This window comes from Wyeomyia smithii, chromosome 3 (genome assembly GCF_029784165.1).
Source record: "Wyeomyia smithii strain HCP4-BCI-WySm-NY-G18 chromosome 3, ASM2978416v1, whole genome shotgun sequence".
Lineage (NCBI taxonomy): Eukaryota > Metazoa > Arthropoda > Insecta > Diptera > Culicidae > Wyeomyia > Wyeomyia smithii.
Window position 1 is genome coordinate 29852315 of NC_073696.1, and position 16156 is coordinate 29868470.

Below are 16156 nucleotides of genomic sequence, written 5' to 3' on the forward strand. Positions count from 1 at the left end.
TCTGCTCGCTTGAAGTCGCAACGAAACTGATCTTCTCGCTCGTGATAGTCGATGCTACTCAGCTTGTCGAATGTGAGGCTAAGAGCCGGGTGGTGAGTAATAGATTTAACCAGTGGTTCCGGAGCATAAGTTAACCGGGGGGCGACGTCTCTAGTGCTGACAAAACAAAGGTCGAGGCAGCGTCCGTTCTCGTTTGGATTATTATTTATTTGCTCAAGCATGGCAGTGTTATAACCGTCCAGAAGGTCAAGTGCAAAAGGATGGATGGTGGATTGATCCGGATCGGGGTAAAGGAACCCATTACGAGATGGGACCCAGAATAAACTCGGCAAGTTGAAATCTCCGATTATTAGAATCTCATCGCACCGTTTCGCTTTGTCGTGAATTGCTAAAACTGATTGGACGTGAGCATCGATAAGTTGTTTATCGCGAGTTCTATCCGGTGGAAAGTAAACAGTGCAAATATATAACTTCCGTCCGATTAACTGAACCGACACCCAGACTTGTTCAAGGTTTTTCCAGGCCGCATCAACAATTTTCCGGGGCTTCAAACTGCGACGGACAGCAACAAGTACACCTCCACCAGTCTTTTTTTGACTAATCAATTTTTTTTTTAGTTTTTTGACAAAGGCAAAATTGTTTGACGAAAATAGAAATAAAATAGAATTAGGACAGTTTTCTCTTAAAATAAACGTTAAATCCACTAACAGTAGTACGCCTTTATTATTACACTTAAAAAAAAACATTTAAATCAAATAATACCTCACAGTTAGCAGGCATGTTGCTTCTTGATAGCCTGCACGCACCGCCGAATCGCCGTGTAGGTGTTCAGTTTGCTGCTGATGCCTAGATTAAACATGGTGGTGAGAATTTGTGACGCGTGCTCCTGCAGACAGAGCGTGTACTCGGTCGCTTTGTCCAGGGCTGACTGCACGACGGCTACATCCTCGTGGTAGAGACACTGCACGAAAGCGGTCAGTGCTGTACTGTTGGTGGCCGTGTTACCGGGGCTTTGCTTGAGCCAGCGAGTGACCAGTCCGTGGGCGGTTTGACGAATGGTTCCCGTCGGGTGGGTTAGGAAGCGAATTAAATCGTCGAAGATTTCCTCGAGCAGGGCGGGTCGTTTAACGGTTAGTGCGTCCACCTCCAGTAATGGCATTGAAATGTCCTCGATGTCTCGTGACCGCAAAGCGTGGGTTAATTCCTGCCAATGCTGGGGAAGTACTTCGTTTTTGACGTACGGTGTCATCATTACGGCCGCCGCGTTCATGAATTGTTGGCTGGGTTTGCTCGTGGCTGGGCCGAAGCTAATCGGATCCTTGGAGGTTCCCGGTAGAGGTTCACCAACCTCACATTTGATAGCTCTGGTTGGATACTGTTTGAGCATGGATAAGCCCTGGACCAGTTGTTGTAGAGACTGGAGATCGTAGTGCTGCACAGCAAGATCATTAAGCAGATCGGAGTGCTCTTGTATGTACTCGACAGCCGTCTGCGGATTGGCACTGATGTAAGCTTGTAATAATTCCATGAACCGGTAGATGAGAGTGTAAGTTTCCTTCACATTGCCGTGGTTTCTCAACAGGTCGAAATAACAATCCAATGCGCTCTGAAGACCGACTTGATAGCTGTCATTAAACACGAGCGGCTGTAAAAGTTCCAGAATTCCAATCACTTGATGAAACAAATGGAAGTGATACTCAGCTCGAAGGACTTGTAAATCCATGTGAGCTCGTCCTTGAAGCATGGTCGCTAAAACCGACAGCTGACGCAGAAGCAGTATCGGATGGGAAGCCGAAAGCTTCCTTACGATAAGTTCCATTTCGGCAGACATTTGTTGAAAGTCCCGCGGATTCGAGAGGCACGCAATCGTTGTCAGAATATAGTACGCAAATTTATCTCCCACGCAATCGGTGGCATTGCGTACGTCCGCGTCATAAACACCCTTGATGTGGGGCATTGAAAACTTCATTGACGGAATGTTTAGATAAAGGTGTTGCAGGAATTTTTTAGACGATAAATCACCTTTCGCATCAGCGTATTCCACCATCGCAGTCAAGTGTTCCGATTTGTCCTCAATGCATTGCAGCAGCAACTTGACCCGTACGGCCATTTTTTCTTGATCTTCTTCGGCCAGTATGTAATCGATGAATACCTTAATCTGCGACCCGTTCAGAGTAACGATATACTCCGGTTGTTCGTGTTTTGGAACGGCTTTGTCACGACCCTGCCAAAGCTTGGGATTTCTGTTCATTGCGTCAATGAAATCCAGCACGGATGCTGGATCATATTCCACGTTGAATTGCTTCATCAAAATTTCAATTGCCTGGTAGAGCGTTGCCCAGCTCGCCTGATGACTCAACAGTGAAAGCAAGTACGGTCGGAAATCCGGTATCTTACGGTTGAAAAGTAAGTCCATCTGTATCTCCTTGTTGACACCAATCAGTTCCGAGTCGGCATCGGCCAGCCAGTCGACCAGTAAACCACGCTTGTCGAACTGCGACTCGGAGTTCTCCACTTTGATGTCCTTGAGCAGCGTCGAGATGACGTTGATCATTTCTTCGGTGCTGGTTTGACGCAGCTGTTGTTTGCCTTTTTTCTCCACCTCGGACGTTTTGCTCGTCGTCAGCACTTGCAGCAGACTTTGGGACTGCGGTTGACTTTGCAGGTTATCCTTTTGTGCGAATTTGATCAGCTGCTGCCGTTTGCCGACTAATATCTACAAATAAATATTATTAAGAAACGTTTTCAAATTTAGATAAATGTATGATGTTACCTCCAGCAATACGGTGTTCGTTGTCGGATTCATATACTTGATGATTTCGTCCAAAATGTGCAACAAGTAGTTAATATTTTCGAACTTCTCCGGTGGAATTTCCAGCAGGGAACGGAAAAAGCATACCATCTGTGGGTTTTGCACCCAACCTTTGATCAAATACTGACCCTGAGAACTTTTGACAAGCTTGCCGACACAGTTCAGAACTTTGTTAGCCGTGTGCTCCTGGGATTTCGCCTGGGACCCAGCGGTGTTTAAACGTTGAATCAATTTCCTGTATTTCGCCAAATTTGGTTTGCTGATTTTCGGGTGGGTGAGAATGATTTCGACCGCTTCCTCGATCTCCTTAGTTTTCGAGAGTGGTTTGCTTGGTTCACCAGTGGTGCGAGAATCGTCCTTCAGATCAAGTTCAAGCGGTTTCATCACGACCACTTCCGGCCTGGGGGGATCACCGACAGGCAGTACATCCGGCTGCAAAGCTTGGATAGAAATGTGGCCATTTTTCGCTCCTCTGGCTTGCTGAATTTCCACCAACTGTGTTAGATACGTTTTATTCAGAATAGCATTGTTGACCGCTTCGAACTGTTCGATGACCGCCCTGTCTAGTAGAGCCAAAAGCTTCGACATGGAGTTAATCGGGGTTCCAAAGTTTTGAACAAAAAGAACAATTTGATCTGGGGTGAGTCCAAGCAGGGCAGCATCCACCAGTCGATCGACGTTACTGCGAATCATCTTCAGCTTCAACCAGTCCGGCAAAATCTGCACCGGTTCCGAGGTTTCAATGTTGAAGGCCTGCGGAGGGGGTGCCCCCTCTGGAAACCAGTAGTCCAAAATTTGAGCCGCCATCGGGATGAAGGCGGAGTGCGTGAGGAGAATAACGAACGCTTGAATGATGTTCAGATGGATGTGACATTGACTCTCGTCTGCAAACTGCACCAGCAACAGGTCCTGATATTCGGTGAAGGCCTGCGTGATTTTGTACTCCCGAAGTTTAATTAAAAAGTTGTTAAACATAATAAACAGACAGTTCAGAGTTTGTACTTTGTCTTCGGTCTGGCTGGTCGCGGTGGGAATTATGTGCGAAAATATGGTGATGCGCTCGACTATCAGATGCGACATGTCCATCACGTGGTCCAACATATCGGGTTCCGAATCCAACGAAGTGTGAGCAGCGATAAATTGAATGTAGACCATCACCAACTGGGGGATGTTTTCGACCTGACAGGCGGCCCGCAGCTGTAGAACGACATTCGGTCGAACATAGGCGAAGTGTGGTATCATCGGTAGATAACGCAACAACCAGTCGGAATTGTTACTTTCGATCGACACTGGATCGCTTTCCTCTTGAAAAACCTGCAAAAAATGTTTTTACTAAACAATCAAAATGTTAGGCTTATCCACCCGCTCACCTTCAATAACAGTTTCAAACCACGAATCGCAGACTGCCTTGCTTGAATGGAAAACGACGAAAGTCGTCGCAGGAAGTATTCAAAAATTTCACAAATCATTTGATGATCACCAGTTTCATTCTGCACCAGCTTCTGCAGATAAACAAGCAATTCGGCTTCGCGACTGTTCTCCACCACTACGGTGCTCGAATTGGACAGTAAAAATTCACATAGGCACTGCACCGGTAGATGATTAAAATCTCCGTCGCTGTTTTGTACTAGATCAGCCAACCAAGGCATCGACTGCGAAGTTCCTTGGCGTTGAATAATCTCAAGCAATAGATCAGGCTTGCGACTACGGCACAGCAGATGACCCAGCCGATGTGTTACATTTAACGATTGAATTTGCTCCAGTACCTGATTTGGTGGACGGCGTGCAACCCCTCGTGGATCCATTAAAATTAACTGCGATAACAGAAGACTGTTCTGCTCGGTAATGACATTTGAGGCCAAATGATTTTCGAACTCGAGAATGTGTGCCTTCTCGGCAGTGGACACCTGCAGCTCCTCGTCGGTTGCTTTCGTTGGACCGATCTGATTGGTGATGCACATTTCCATCAGGGTGCGAAGCATCGGGTACTGTTCCCAGCAGAATGAACCGAACATGGATGGATTGTGGGCGGATATGAGGAGCAGAATTATCCAGGTTTTCCAGTACAGTGAGGCTATAGCTAGGTTGGGTGGTTCATAGTTCGGAGGAAGAACGATGTTATCCGGGTGATGATACTCGCTCATCTTGAACAAGAGATCGATGATTTCCAAATTGGCCACTTCCAGTGGAGGGTAATCGATGTGACGCAGGGATCCGGCGCGACGCACTAACTGCTCGATGATTTCCATAGTGTCCGGAATGGTGAACGGAATTTCCTTGGTGATCCCAATGAGGATGATGCGCAGCATCGAATTTTGCTGTAAAGGAATCTCGGAAACAATTCTCAAAAGCGGAGCTCGCTCCGGTTCAGGAGGCCACTGGTCACCTTTCGCATAAGCTTCCGGACTATCCAGTAGAAGTATCTTATGGAAACATATCTTAAAATCATTCGGTGTCGGCTTGTAGACAATCGGAACAACCTCGTGCATCCAGGTGAGCGCATCAAACTGAATGGAACACATTTGCTGATAGAATGTTGCCAGCGCTGGGGAACTCTTCGGTTCCCGACCGCTTCGTATCGAAGCATTTGCTTCTCTTATCTGAGGTGAAACTGACAAAAACATGCACAGGCAAATCAAATCAGCAATCGAGTGAAAGATTCGATCACGAAATTCCGAGTTCATAATTTGCGTTGTTAAATCCGGTCTATTAATTAGCAGTGCCTTGCAGAACACCACCAAATGAATGTCGTAGCGTAGCATTTTAACCAGTTCTCGGAGAAATACGCGAAGCGTACGCAGCACATCTTCCCGCTGCAGAAGGCATTCCTGATAAATCTCCGCCAAATGAGTGGCCGATTCGGTCGGCTTCGCCTGGAACATCGTTGCCAACATTCCCATATTGTTCGGGTTTCGAGCGTTGGACAGTTCATTTTGAATGACATATTTCAGCATCGTCGTTAAAATCTCCTCCTGACAGTTAATCATCTCTTTGAGACAAATCATGAAAATGTTAATCAACGGTTTAGTTTTCAGTCTCATCTTGACCAAGTTGGAGAGAACTTCATGATCTTTTGCGTTCTGGCCGGTTACATTATAGCAGATAAAAGTCAACAGCTCCTGTGCCGGTTTCATCAGTTTACCATTGTGGATCCACAGCTCAAGTCTAGGAATAGCAACGGCTCGTATTTCCGGGATACCACAAGCTAACGACAGAAATTTGAGAAAATTTCGCGTTGAACAGTCAGGTGCTTGTCTGCGATTCAGCTGGTCTTTGGCGGCTTCAACCACCAGTTTTTCCACCTGCTCTTGAATGTGTGCGAAACGCGGCGAATTTGCATCCGGATCCTTTCCCAGAGCATCACCAAACATGCCACTATCGGTGGAGTGTTCATCATCGATCGAGGCTGGGTTATCTCGAGCACTCGGGTTCAATGTGCTGAGCTCTGGCTGCAACATCCACTTTGGGGGAATCTTCGTCCCAAAAGCAGCCACACAATTATCGGTAAATGGAGCACACTCCTCATAATCTACCCAAACTCGATCGTTCATTGCATCGTCAACGTAGGTGCGAATCAAACTCTCCGGCCACTGCTTTTTGTCGCTATAGCCTCGAGCCAGCAGATTGCATGCCAGAATATGTACCGTCGGATTGTTGCGCCCCTTGAACGAATTTTGGCTGTCACGCTTTAGCACAGCGATCAGCGCGCTCGTGATGGTTTCGTTGCAAAACAAATGCGGTCTTATCTTAGCCAAATACAGCAGCGACAACGAAAGCACCGATTCCGACTTAGACTTAGGCGAAACCAGCAGCTTAATCGCACCGCAAATATACCCCACAACACTGTCGCTATCCTGCTGATCGATCGAACTCAAAACCGACGAAACAAGATCCACGGAGTCGCAGTCCAACGCCATCTGTTCCCAGTACTCCAGAACACTACTTGAACTGGAACTATCACCACCAGACGACGGCTTACCGGCTCCGGGCTGTAGCGCTGACGATGAGCCGCCGGCAGCGGTTAGTTTGATCTTTTTCACCGCAGCACTGGCCATTGCAGCGGTAGCATCGCGCTTTCGCTCCGAAACACTACCACCAACACCGGCTTTGCCCTTACCATCGTCACCGCGGGAACTGCCAGAGGACTTGGAGCCGAGTGCAAACAGCTCGCTCTGCGGTAAGCTGATTTGCTTTTTTGTCGAGCGTGAGCTGGAGCTCGGTTTGTTACGATCCATTTTCAGTGGGTGAGGTTGTTATCTGTAAGAATAGTTCATTAAACTGTTTTATCTACTGAAAATTATTGAAATATGCGTTAAATTACGGATTTTTTCGGAGTAAAATAATGCTGACATCGGTTTTGCAAAAATAATCGGCGTCTTTTGACAGCTTGGAAGCGTATAGTCAGTTGCAGAAGCAAAAGGGTGCAACAAGAAAATTGTGTCCAATATTCGGCGTGAAAATTTTCAATTTGATAAAGTTGATAGTTTGTTCTTGTGTTAAGATGTCTTAATTAACTTTTTTTACGACTAGATGAAATCCGCTAACCGTTGATTCTTATTTTCAAGTTTTTGAAGAGCTTTTAAGAAGCTGCGACATTACGATGGATAGAAATACGTCCTCAATTCGGGCCTGTAAAAACACATGTCATGCAATGATTTTTTGCGATTTTGACAGCAAGCTCTTCAGTAAACAAAGCAGTGTTTGATTGGATCAGTTGGACTTTCTTTTTGTTATTTAGCTTCGTAAATAAGGCAACTTGTTTCAGAATTTCATCATAGTTTATTTCGAGACCGGTGTTAAAAAAATACCAGACGATGCTGCTTCGTAACGTAGAGTCGGAAAAGGCTGCCTGTATGTTATCCAGCTGGTACGAACAGTTCGAGAAAAACACCATCAAATCGTACATCATCCCCATTCCCGACGATGTGTTGGAATACCTCCGACAGGACATGGTTATCCTGCCGAAGGAATGTGCCAATTTAAATTCAACGTCCGACGCCAGTGAAACTATGCATTTCAATTCGTACAACGATCAGTTTAACGAGAACGACGACGAAGACGAGGAGGAGGAAGATTGCCAGCCGGAGTTTCCAGAATTTAGCGAGAAACTGACGGCCGCTATTCGAAAGCTGGGTGGCTCTGCTTTTCTGAAAAGCGACTGGCACTGCCCCAAAGATGCTCAGTGGATCACGCTTGGACAGACGCTCTGTGTTAAGGATATCACTGATGTGTACCAGTTGCTGAAGGCATCTAGCTTCTGCAAGGAAGACTTCGCTGAGAGGTCGGCGGTCAACCAACGTGGATATCATGTCGTGTTGAAAAAGTGGCGTGACATTCACCCGGGCTCGGAATTTCGATGCTTCGTTAAAAACAAATCGTTGGTTGCTATTTCTCCCCGGCATTGGCCCTCCTACCACGAGCATATTGCCGCTGAACGGAGTGACATCGTTTCCGATATTGTCTCTTTGTTCAAGGAGAAGATTAAAGAGCGATTCCCGTTGAAAGATTGTATGGAAGTTTAGAGTTCCTAGTTAGCGATTGTTTTATAATAATTTTAAATTTTACAGATGTATTTGATGTTTTCCGCCCAGCGAAGGACCACGTGGTTATAATGGATTTTTCACTGTATAGAAAAGGACACTCGGACAGTTTGGCATTCGATTATGATCAGTTGGATGCGGATGCGGTGGTGGCCACCATAGAAGAAGAGGATGATCCGGAATTTCGATATCTACCAGAGGACTGTGGTATACAGCCGAACAAACGTAACAATTATGGGTTTCCCCAGGATGTTATTGACTTGTTTCAACCTACAAATGGTGCATCAGTAGGTGAGCCCAATGAAAGCATAATCCATCGGCTGTTAGATGAATGTCAGCAGCAAGCCAATGAGGGTGGAAATAATGAGAATCAATAAATTATGCTGTAGAAGCAGCATTCTGTGAAAAAACATCTTGAATATGTATTTATTCTCGAGTAAATGTCGTTTTAGATGCGAAAAAACAAAAGCTAAACATTTGTTTTCAGTACAATGTGCACTTTTAATGAATAAAATAAGTTTTGTAAGCATTTGAAATGAAATATTACCGCCGTCATTTATGATTGGTGATGATGATGATGATGATGGTCCCGCCCCATACCCCTACAGAGGTTTGAGCTGGACGATTTATCTATAGATAATTATTGTAATCACAATTTCAATCAGTTATACAAAAAAAAAAAAAAAACGAACTGATTCCATTTCCAGATATAAACTTCTTCAAAAACTGTTAACTTGATTCACATCGGTAAAGACGTGAATTGCTGTAGAGTTACACAAAGCTAGCACAGGGTTTTCATGACCTTCAGTCAGACTAACCACAACTACTTCATGCATATTCTCTAAGCATTCAAATAACAATTTAAGTTTCAATTGTAAAAGAATCCATTTATATCTGACTTCCGCGCGCGAGGCTCAAACTTATGTAGTCACTTTCTATTATTTTTTTAAGCTACAACAACATAAAGGAAAAAAAAATCCATCATCACCACCGCGACGAACACAGTAGTTTTGTCATTATATGTTAAAGAAAAGATCTAATATAAAATATAAATAAAATTTTACAACACAATCATATCCGTTCGTAAAAAACTTCGTCAGTTACAGGCTTCAATTAAACAATCAATAAATAAATAGGTTTCCAAAAATAAATATTTCATCCAAAATAAATCCGTTGTTTAAACTTCGTCATATAAACTCTCGTCATTGTTAAAAGCTTTTAAATTTCGTTCTGTACAACAGCTGAAACAGCTTCTTCTAAATTTTTAGCTGCAATTAACAACACGGTGTCATCGGCAAAATGATTTATGTCACAAAAACGTAAAACTCGTCGCATGTCATTTATATACATAATAAACAGGTAGGCAAAATGTTGACGGTAAAAACAGTTACATCAAAACGTGCGAGCTGTATAATTTTGCATTGCCGTTATCAAGCACACACATATAATTTTCGCCATTTTCATTTTCGATCAAACCGTCTGAATCCGCTCGATGTTTCGCACTGCAAATGTCAAAAAAGCATTGATCGAGAGACAATCCACGGAGAGCGAATCAAAACATTTTGATTGTTCGAGCATCAGCAGAATAAAGCCAAACAGCTCAAATTAAATGCAGTCAGCGAATTTGTGTGGAATATGCTGATTTAGTTTTATTGGGGCATCGAAAAGACAATTCCATAAGGCAGTGATTGTTACTAGTACACTGCGTCACTGATTCGATATCTCCTGCACTGGGATTCGGAAACGAAAATAAAAATAAACTGCAAATTGGTGCCTACCTACTGTTGAATGAATATTAATTGTGTAGTGAAAGTTTTGTTTTGCGAATGAAAAATATTACCAATGGAAAGGTCAGCTCTACGCAAGCAATCGAAATGGTGATTACTTAACCCGGTGAAATTCTCTGCTGCTGCTGCTGCTGCTGTTCGAACTAACGCAATTCAATTAGGCTGAGTGGCATATTGAAAGAAAAAAAGAAACATCATGTGCGTATCAAAATTGCACGGATTCTGCTCGCAGTGGCGCAGCTGGATCCGGCCACTGTTGGTTGTGACGTACGTGCTGTTTGTCATCGTTGTGCTTCCGCTGCTGATTGTGAACTCCGTTAAGGATGGCTTTAGCCGTAAGGACCAGCTGATCCTGATCGGTGGCCTATTTGTGATTGCGGCCATTCCCATTTCCATCTGGCAAATCACCCAACATACCTTGAATTTAACTAAACCAATCCTTCAAAAGCACATTATCAGGTAGGTGTAGTAAAACGCGAGTTAAAACAATCCACGGTATTCTGTTATCAAAAATTTTTTTATTGCTTTGAGTTCTTTCGTTTCGAGTTCGTGGTTGTATTAGATAAACTTAGATAAGATTGTTACGCGATTTTGCGGCAATAAGAATTTATTGCAGATATTAAGTTTCATTTGGTAATTTCACTATAATCGTTTTGGTGAGAAATGTGTATGCATGTTCAATACCTCACAAGCCGAGCATTGATAAGGCTTCTCCTTGAATTGCGCGTGTAGATCGCAAACGCAGGCTCTCTAAAGTATGAGCTTGTACCAGTCGTCTCTGGTAATCTTGGTCATTGAACAACACAGAGCACACGTTTCATCACGTGCGTACCCAGAGCAACTGCTGAGATGTGATAACCAGTAGCCAGATGATCGTCACGGCTTCTGGCTTTGTTAATAATGATTCACTTATCACCTACATTTGTAATGTTTTTTTTAACTTATTTGATAAAATTATGATTTTATGACTTTTATGATATGTATTAATTATAAATTTATAACGTTATTTTTGCATTATTATTTTATAATTTCAGAATTCTTTGGATGGTTCCTATATATGCAATGAATGCGGTAGGTAATTGCTGTTTATTACTGCCATGGTATCGATAAAATCGTTCTCTTATTTCCAGTGGCTCTGTCTGTTATTCCCGCAGCATGCCATCTATATGGACAGTATTCGCGAGTGCTATGAAGCGTATGTAATCTACAACTTTATGAAATATCTTCTCAACTATCTTAACCTGGAGATGGATTTGGAACGAACGCTGGAGTACAAACCACCGGTGCGGCACGTTTTCCCCCTGTGCTGGATGGCGCCATGGCCACCGGGAAGAGATTTTGTGCACAACTGTAAGCACGGTATCCTGCAGTATACCGTGGTTCGACCCATCACGACCTTTGTAGCCTAGTAAGAATTAATTGTTTGATTTCTAGCGTCTTAATTTTATTTTATAAACTTTACAGTATTTGTGAGGTAAACGGGGTCTATGGAGAGGGTCTTTTCGAAACGGACATGGCTTTCCTCTACATAATGGTCATCAACAATTGCTCCCAGTTCATTGCCATGTACTGTTTGGTATTATTCTACAAAGCTAACAAGACCGAGCTTAAACCAATGCAACCACTGCCAAAGTTTTTCTGCATTAAGGCAGTGATCTTTTTCTCGTTTTTGTAAGCACTGCTCATTTTATTTATAAACGAAAAAAGTATCATTTGCCACTTGTTTCTTTACAGCCAAGGCGTGATAATCTACATCCTCGTATATTGGGGCATCATCAAAGACATTTTTGGTTCTGAAAGTACCGATGACCCGAAGTTGCTATCATCGAAATTACAGAATTTTCTCATCTGCATCGAAATGTTCCTGGCTGCACTGGCGCATCATTTCAGTTTTTCCCACAAGCCATACGTTAGTAATTATCCCGTCAGCAGTATAGAAAGTGGTCTCAATAGTAGCATAAACGGAATGAGTCAGAGATCGTGGTACAGTGCGCTGCTAAGTATGCTAGATATATCGGACGTTCATCAAGATGTCAGCGAACATTTGGGCGTGGTGGGTAGCTCCTTGAGTAGACGATTGCGGGGTCGAACAACGTACCAAATGCCGCGGGAAGGCAGTGGATTCTGTGATGCTGGTTCCGAGAGGGAATATTTAGTACAACCTGTTAGTGGTCCGAGCAGCCCGCGAGCAGGCCAACACTATCAGAGTGGACTAAACCAGTCTGGTGATCAAGTGAACACTAACCTTCCTAAGTCGGCACAGAACCGTTACGGAACGCTAGACAGCGGCATCAGTATAGTAAAACCAAAATTAGATAAACTGGTGGAAACACCGCACGAAGGTGCTCCCAAAGTGGTGAACATTTTCAGTCAGTTTCAAAATTCAAAAAACCTCAATCTGATGCTGGCCCGGTCGCCTAGCTTCGACAATCTGACATCCTCCAGTAGTTCTAATCAGAAAGCACTCGCTACCACTGGCAGCGGACGCACGTCTGGTACGGCAACGGATAACACGACAACTTCCACAACCTCGGACACTAATCTGAGAAAGTCGGAAAGTAATAATAGCGACTGGCTTAGCACTCCCGACGAGGATCTGGGGATCGATGTCAAAGGTTTGAGTAACGATCGAATCAACTACCAGCCGGATCGAAAAGCTTAAGCTAAATCAATCAGCAAATCTCGTGCGCTACGATCAAGCTTTTTCTATAGGAAAATTAATACGAAATTTTTTTTTTGAGATGAAATCTATATTGGCAATCAGAGAGCGAGAGGAAACGAAAAAGTATTTTGTTCGTGGGTGTGATCGTGTTTAGTCAATATTCTTATACATACTTTCTATTTCTGTGTTATTTAAGATGCATGATTATTAATCGAGATTTTCATTTTTGTTCACAATTTGAACACGTTAATTAGCAAGTATTTATAATTTATAATGCCTTCTCGAGATTTAGGTTTGCTTAAACCAGTAAAAGTCTTAGAATATTCCACCGCGAGTGCGGCGTGGAACGCCGACCATGATATTCGCTTAACGGTAATTGATCGTGAGAAAAAATATTTAATCGTGCTTACTATTATTGAAGTGTACTTGGCACATAATCGATTCTAAAACTGCGTACTGTCGTAATATAGCAACAAAACTAGCCAAGTGTTCATGATTTAGTCTAATGTTGGAATAGGCAACGTTTCTTTTAGTATTGTTGCATTAAAATGTGATTAAACTGAATACTTGTTTTTATTATTTTAACTTTGCTGAACTGAAAATATCACTGCTTTGTTAAGTTTCGAATTTAATACTAACTTGAGCAGCTTTTGGAACATTTCGGATGCATAATCTAGCTGAACCGCTTTCACCGCTTTTAGAAAATTAAATATATTTCCTGCAAACTAAGCTCCGCACGGTAAACACTTTGCATTCATAAAACTAGTAAACAATCATTCTGGCACCACGCGCTCCAGGAGTTCGCGTTGTCCGTGGGCTTCATTCATTTGATGTTTGATACTGCTCTTTTGGGGGGGGGCATTGGGCAGCCAAACCGCTGCAATCGAGGCAAGGTTGGTATAGGCAACGTCGCTGGTCTATACCGGTAGCTCAAGTTTCGTTCATTCTTCGTTCCTGTCAGTAGGTCAACTTAGGAGTTTTTTTATTGGTCTGTAGCCAAACATGAAATCAGTACCGTCCTACAGTATCGAGGGTATCAGGATCAGGATCTGGTTACCGAGCGGCGCTAGAACATATCCATGTCGTCACACGTCATATCAAGATAGTCTTCATCATAACTTTGTAGCTGCGGCGATCTTGGAAGGCCGGTGCTCTCCGCTACTGGGTCCATCTCCTTGGCATCACTTAACCCTGCAACGAATCTTATTGTATTTATTTCAACGAGTATTAAAACTTTTGTTACCCTTCTCAGGACTGGTTACGTTAACGTGCACATTTTGGGGATGATAATCAGGACTTCCTTCTCGGTTTTCGTCACCCACCGGTGATGGTGGGGGATTCGAGACTGTAATAAAAAAAAATTATTCGATATACAATTAGCTCAGTACAAAAAATCAAACGTACGAGTGCTGTGAGTTTCTGGCTTTAGATGCGACAGATTCATCAGATCGCTTCGAGTCGGTAGTTCATTATCCGCTGCTTGTCGGTTCAGCGTTTTCTTCAGTTCTTCGACCTTCTTCTCGCGGTTTACGGCTTGCGAATTTTTGCGCTCCTTGATGGCGGCCTTTTTCTCCACCATGAAAATGGCCTTTTTGTCCTCCTTGTCGATTTCTTCGTTGTGTTTAAGAAGAAACAGAAACACTCCACCAGGTGTTCTTCGGCGGGCACCATTCTGAAATGACAATTATTATCGACTGCATTCTTTTACTTCTGGCTAAACACCAACCATTATAAGCATTCCCCCATCGGCTTCGATCTTTTGCGTTTCCTTGAACAATTTGGCCGGTATTTCTTTACCTAGTACACTAACTACTCGTACTGACAACAAAATAAATCCATCAGTTAATTGTCCAGATGTTAACACTAAATTTCAAACTTACACATCAGATCATCCTTCTCTTCGCACAACTTATTAGCCAGCTCGGAGGCAAACATCTGACAGTCACAATCCTCCGCCACGTTCAGATCTAGAATGTGCCTGGAAGCAAATCTAACCCGTAAATTGACTGATCATTTTTAAGTCTACCGAGTGCACGAAAAAGCCCATTACCAGTGGTGCAAAACACAACAACAAAAATCATGCCTAGCAAGAAGCGCGTGACAAACCAAGCCTGAAAAATTGTTCCACTAACCTGGGCGCATTTTGGAAGCTATCATTACTATTGCTGTCGCTGCTGTTTCGTGCCCCTAGCCGCAGTTTGACGCTTTTCCGCTCTCGGATGCAGGCACTTCCGAACGAGGTGGATCGAAACCGTTTGCCACCGCTGCCCCCGAAACCGTCCGAATCGTCTGAATTGGACTGGCGCCTTTTTAGCGCCCTTTGAAACGCATTGCCACCGTTCATTCGATATTTCAAACTGTAGTCGTAGGACTCCACGTCTCGGTTTCTCATTCCGTTCAAGGTTACATCGCATCCCCGCATGTTCTCCATCAACGTATCTTCCTGCAAACTCTCCGTCCAGATGTTGTATTTGTTCGGCAATGAATGGCTTGTTTGTGGGTGAGGAAGCTTCTCCAACGGTGGTGGCCTAATCCGGATTTTTTTGTCGTTGTTACTGCGCATCCGTTTGCCAAAGCTAGCACCGTCCTCGTCGCTATCATCCGAGCTAGCCTCCGATTCGTCGTTCAAGTCATCTTGGTCCGAAAGTATTTCCATTGCTGTTCGCGGTTGGCTTACACTTGCTCCGCCGGCGAATTCTGTTTTGGCTAGCTCCGTTGGCCGGGCCAAAGGAGTGTAACCCTCGTCGCTTTCATCTGTCACCTGTGTACGAAAAAAATTAAAAACGACGTAATTTCCACAACTCGGTCAATGACATTTGAACGTGGGCAAGGATAAGAGTGGTGTCGCTGGTGGTTCTCGTGCAATAGTAGGTCAATGTGCATTTTGAAAATGCTCAAGCGTTAATGACCTTGAAAATGGTTACTTTCTCTAGATTAGCCCCTGCAAGAGGAATACTTTTTGTCCTCGAAATTTTCTTCTCAATTTGCAGTTATGTGCACAAATTTGAAAGAACTAATCATCTCATTCGTCGAAATTGATCAAAGGGCGGGACGCGGAGTAGACACTCACCTCGCCTTCCTCGAGCTCCAGATCCTGTGGAGTTGATCCCGCAAGCTGCTGCTTTATTGCTTCGTGTTCCATGCTAGTCATTGTGATCGAAATCGAACGCCTTTCACACAGGCGTAAATTTGCGATAAACTAAAATAGCGTTTTCTTATGCCAACGGCCACATTATTATCTTACTAGTTGCACTAAATTCTAAAGGATACCAGGAAAATTTCTCTTTCAATCTTATCGTATACGATTCCAAAAGTAGCACTTTCTTCGCTCCGATTTGACGTTTCGTGCAGTGGT

The 16156-nt window shown here is 43.7% G+C and overlaps 4 protein-coding genes across 5 annotated transcripts; 2 read left to right on the forward strand and 2 right to left on the reverse strand.

Moving 5' to 3' along the window:
- Positions 1-704: 704 nt before the first annotated feature.
- LOC129731061 (integrator complex subunit 1) lies at positions 705-7200 on the reverse strand. Its single transcript, XM_055690800.1, has 4 exons — positions 7134-7200; positions 4183-7069; positions 2774-4126; positions 705-2716 (listed from the first exon to the last, which is right to left on the reverse strand). Exons 2-4 carry the CDS (start codon positions 7045-7047, stop codon positions 770-772), a joined length of 6165 nt encoding a protein of 2054 aa, XP_055546775.1. The 5' UTR covers positions 7048-7069; positions 7134-7200; the 3' UTR covers positions 705-769.
- Positions 7201-7489: 289 nt separating this feature from the next.
- LOC129729449 (cell division cycle protein 123 homolog) lies at positions 7490-9521 on the forward strand. Its single transcript, XM_055688020.1, has 2 exons — positions 7490-8320; positions 8380-9521. Exons 1-2 carry the CDS (start codon positions 7627-7629, stop codon positions 8727-8729), a joined length of 1044 nt encoding a protein of 347 aa, XP_055543995.1. The 5' UTR covers positions 7490-7626; the 3' UTR covers positions 8730-9521.
- A 353-nt stretch (positions 9522-9874) lies between these two features.
- Positions 9875-13365, forward strand: LOC129727525 (transmembrane protein 184C). The gene is made up of 5 exons (XM_055685435.1): positions 9875-10598; positions 11174-11210; positions 11270-11547; positions 11604-11810; positions 11874-13365. Exons 1-5 carry the CDS (start codon positions 10336-10338, stop codon positions 12799-12801), a joined length of 1713 nt encoding a protein of 570 aa, XP_055541410.1. The 5' UTR covers positions 9875-10335; the 3' UTR covers positions 12802-13365.
- A 288-nt stretch (positions 13366-13653) lies between these two features.
- On the reverse strand, positions 13654-16156 carry LOC129727704 (phosphorylated adapter RNA export protein). Of its 2 annotated transcripts, none has more exons than XM_055685771.1 (7): positions 15872-16156; positions 14934-15562; positions 14682-14791; positions 14528-14619; positions 14206-14473; positions 14045-14146; positions 13654-13992 (listed from the first exon to the last, which is right to left on the reverse strand). In XM_055685771.1, exons 1-7 carry the CDS (start codon positions 15950-15952, stop codon positions 13868-13870), a joined length of 1407 nt encoding a protein of 468 aa, XP_055541746.1. In that variant the 5' UTR covers positions 15953-16156; the 3' UTR covers positions 13654-13867. The 2 variants fall into 2 exon arrangements, with proteins under 2 accessions (XP_055541746.1, XP_055541747.1); XM_055685772.1 differs by having other exon boundaries at positions 14682-14779; positions 15872-16155.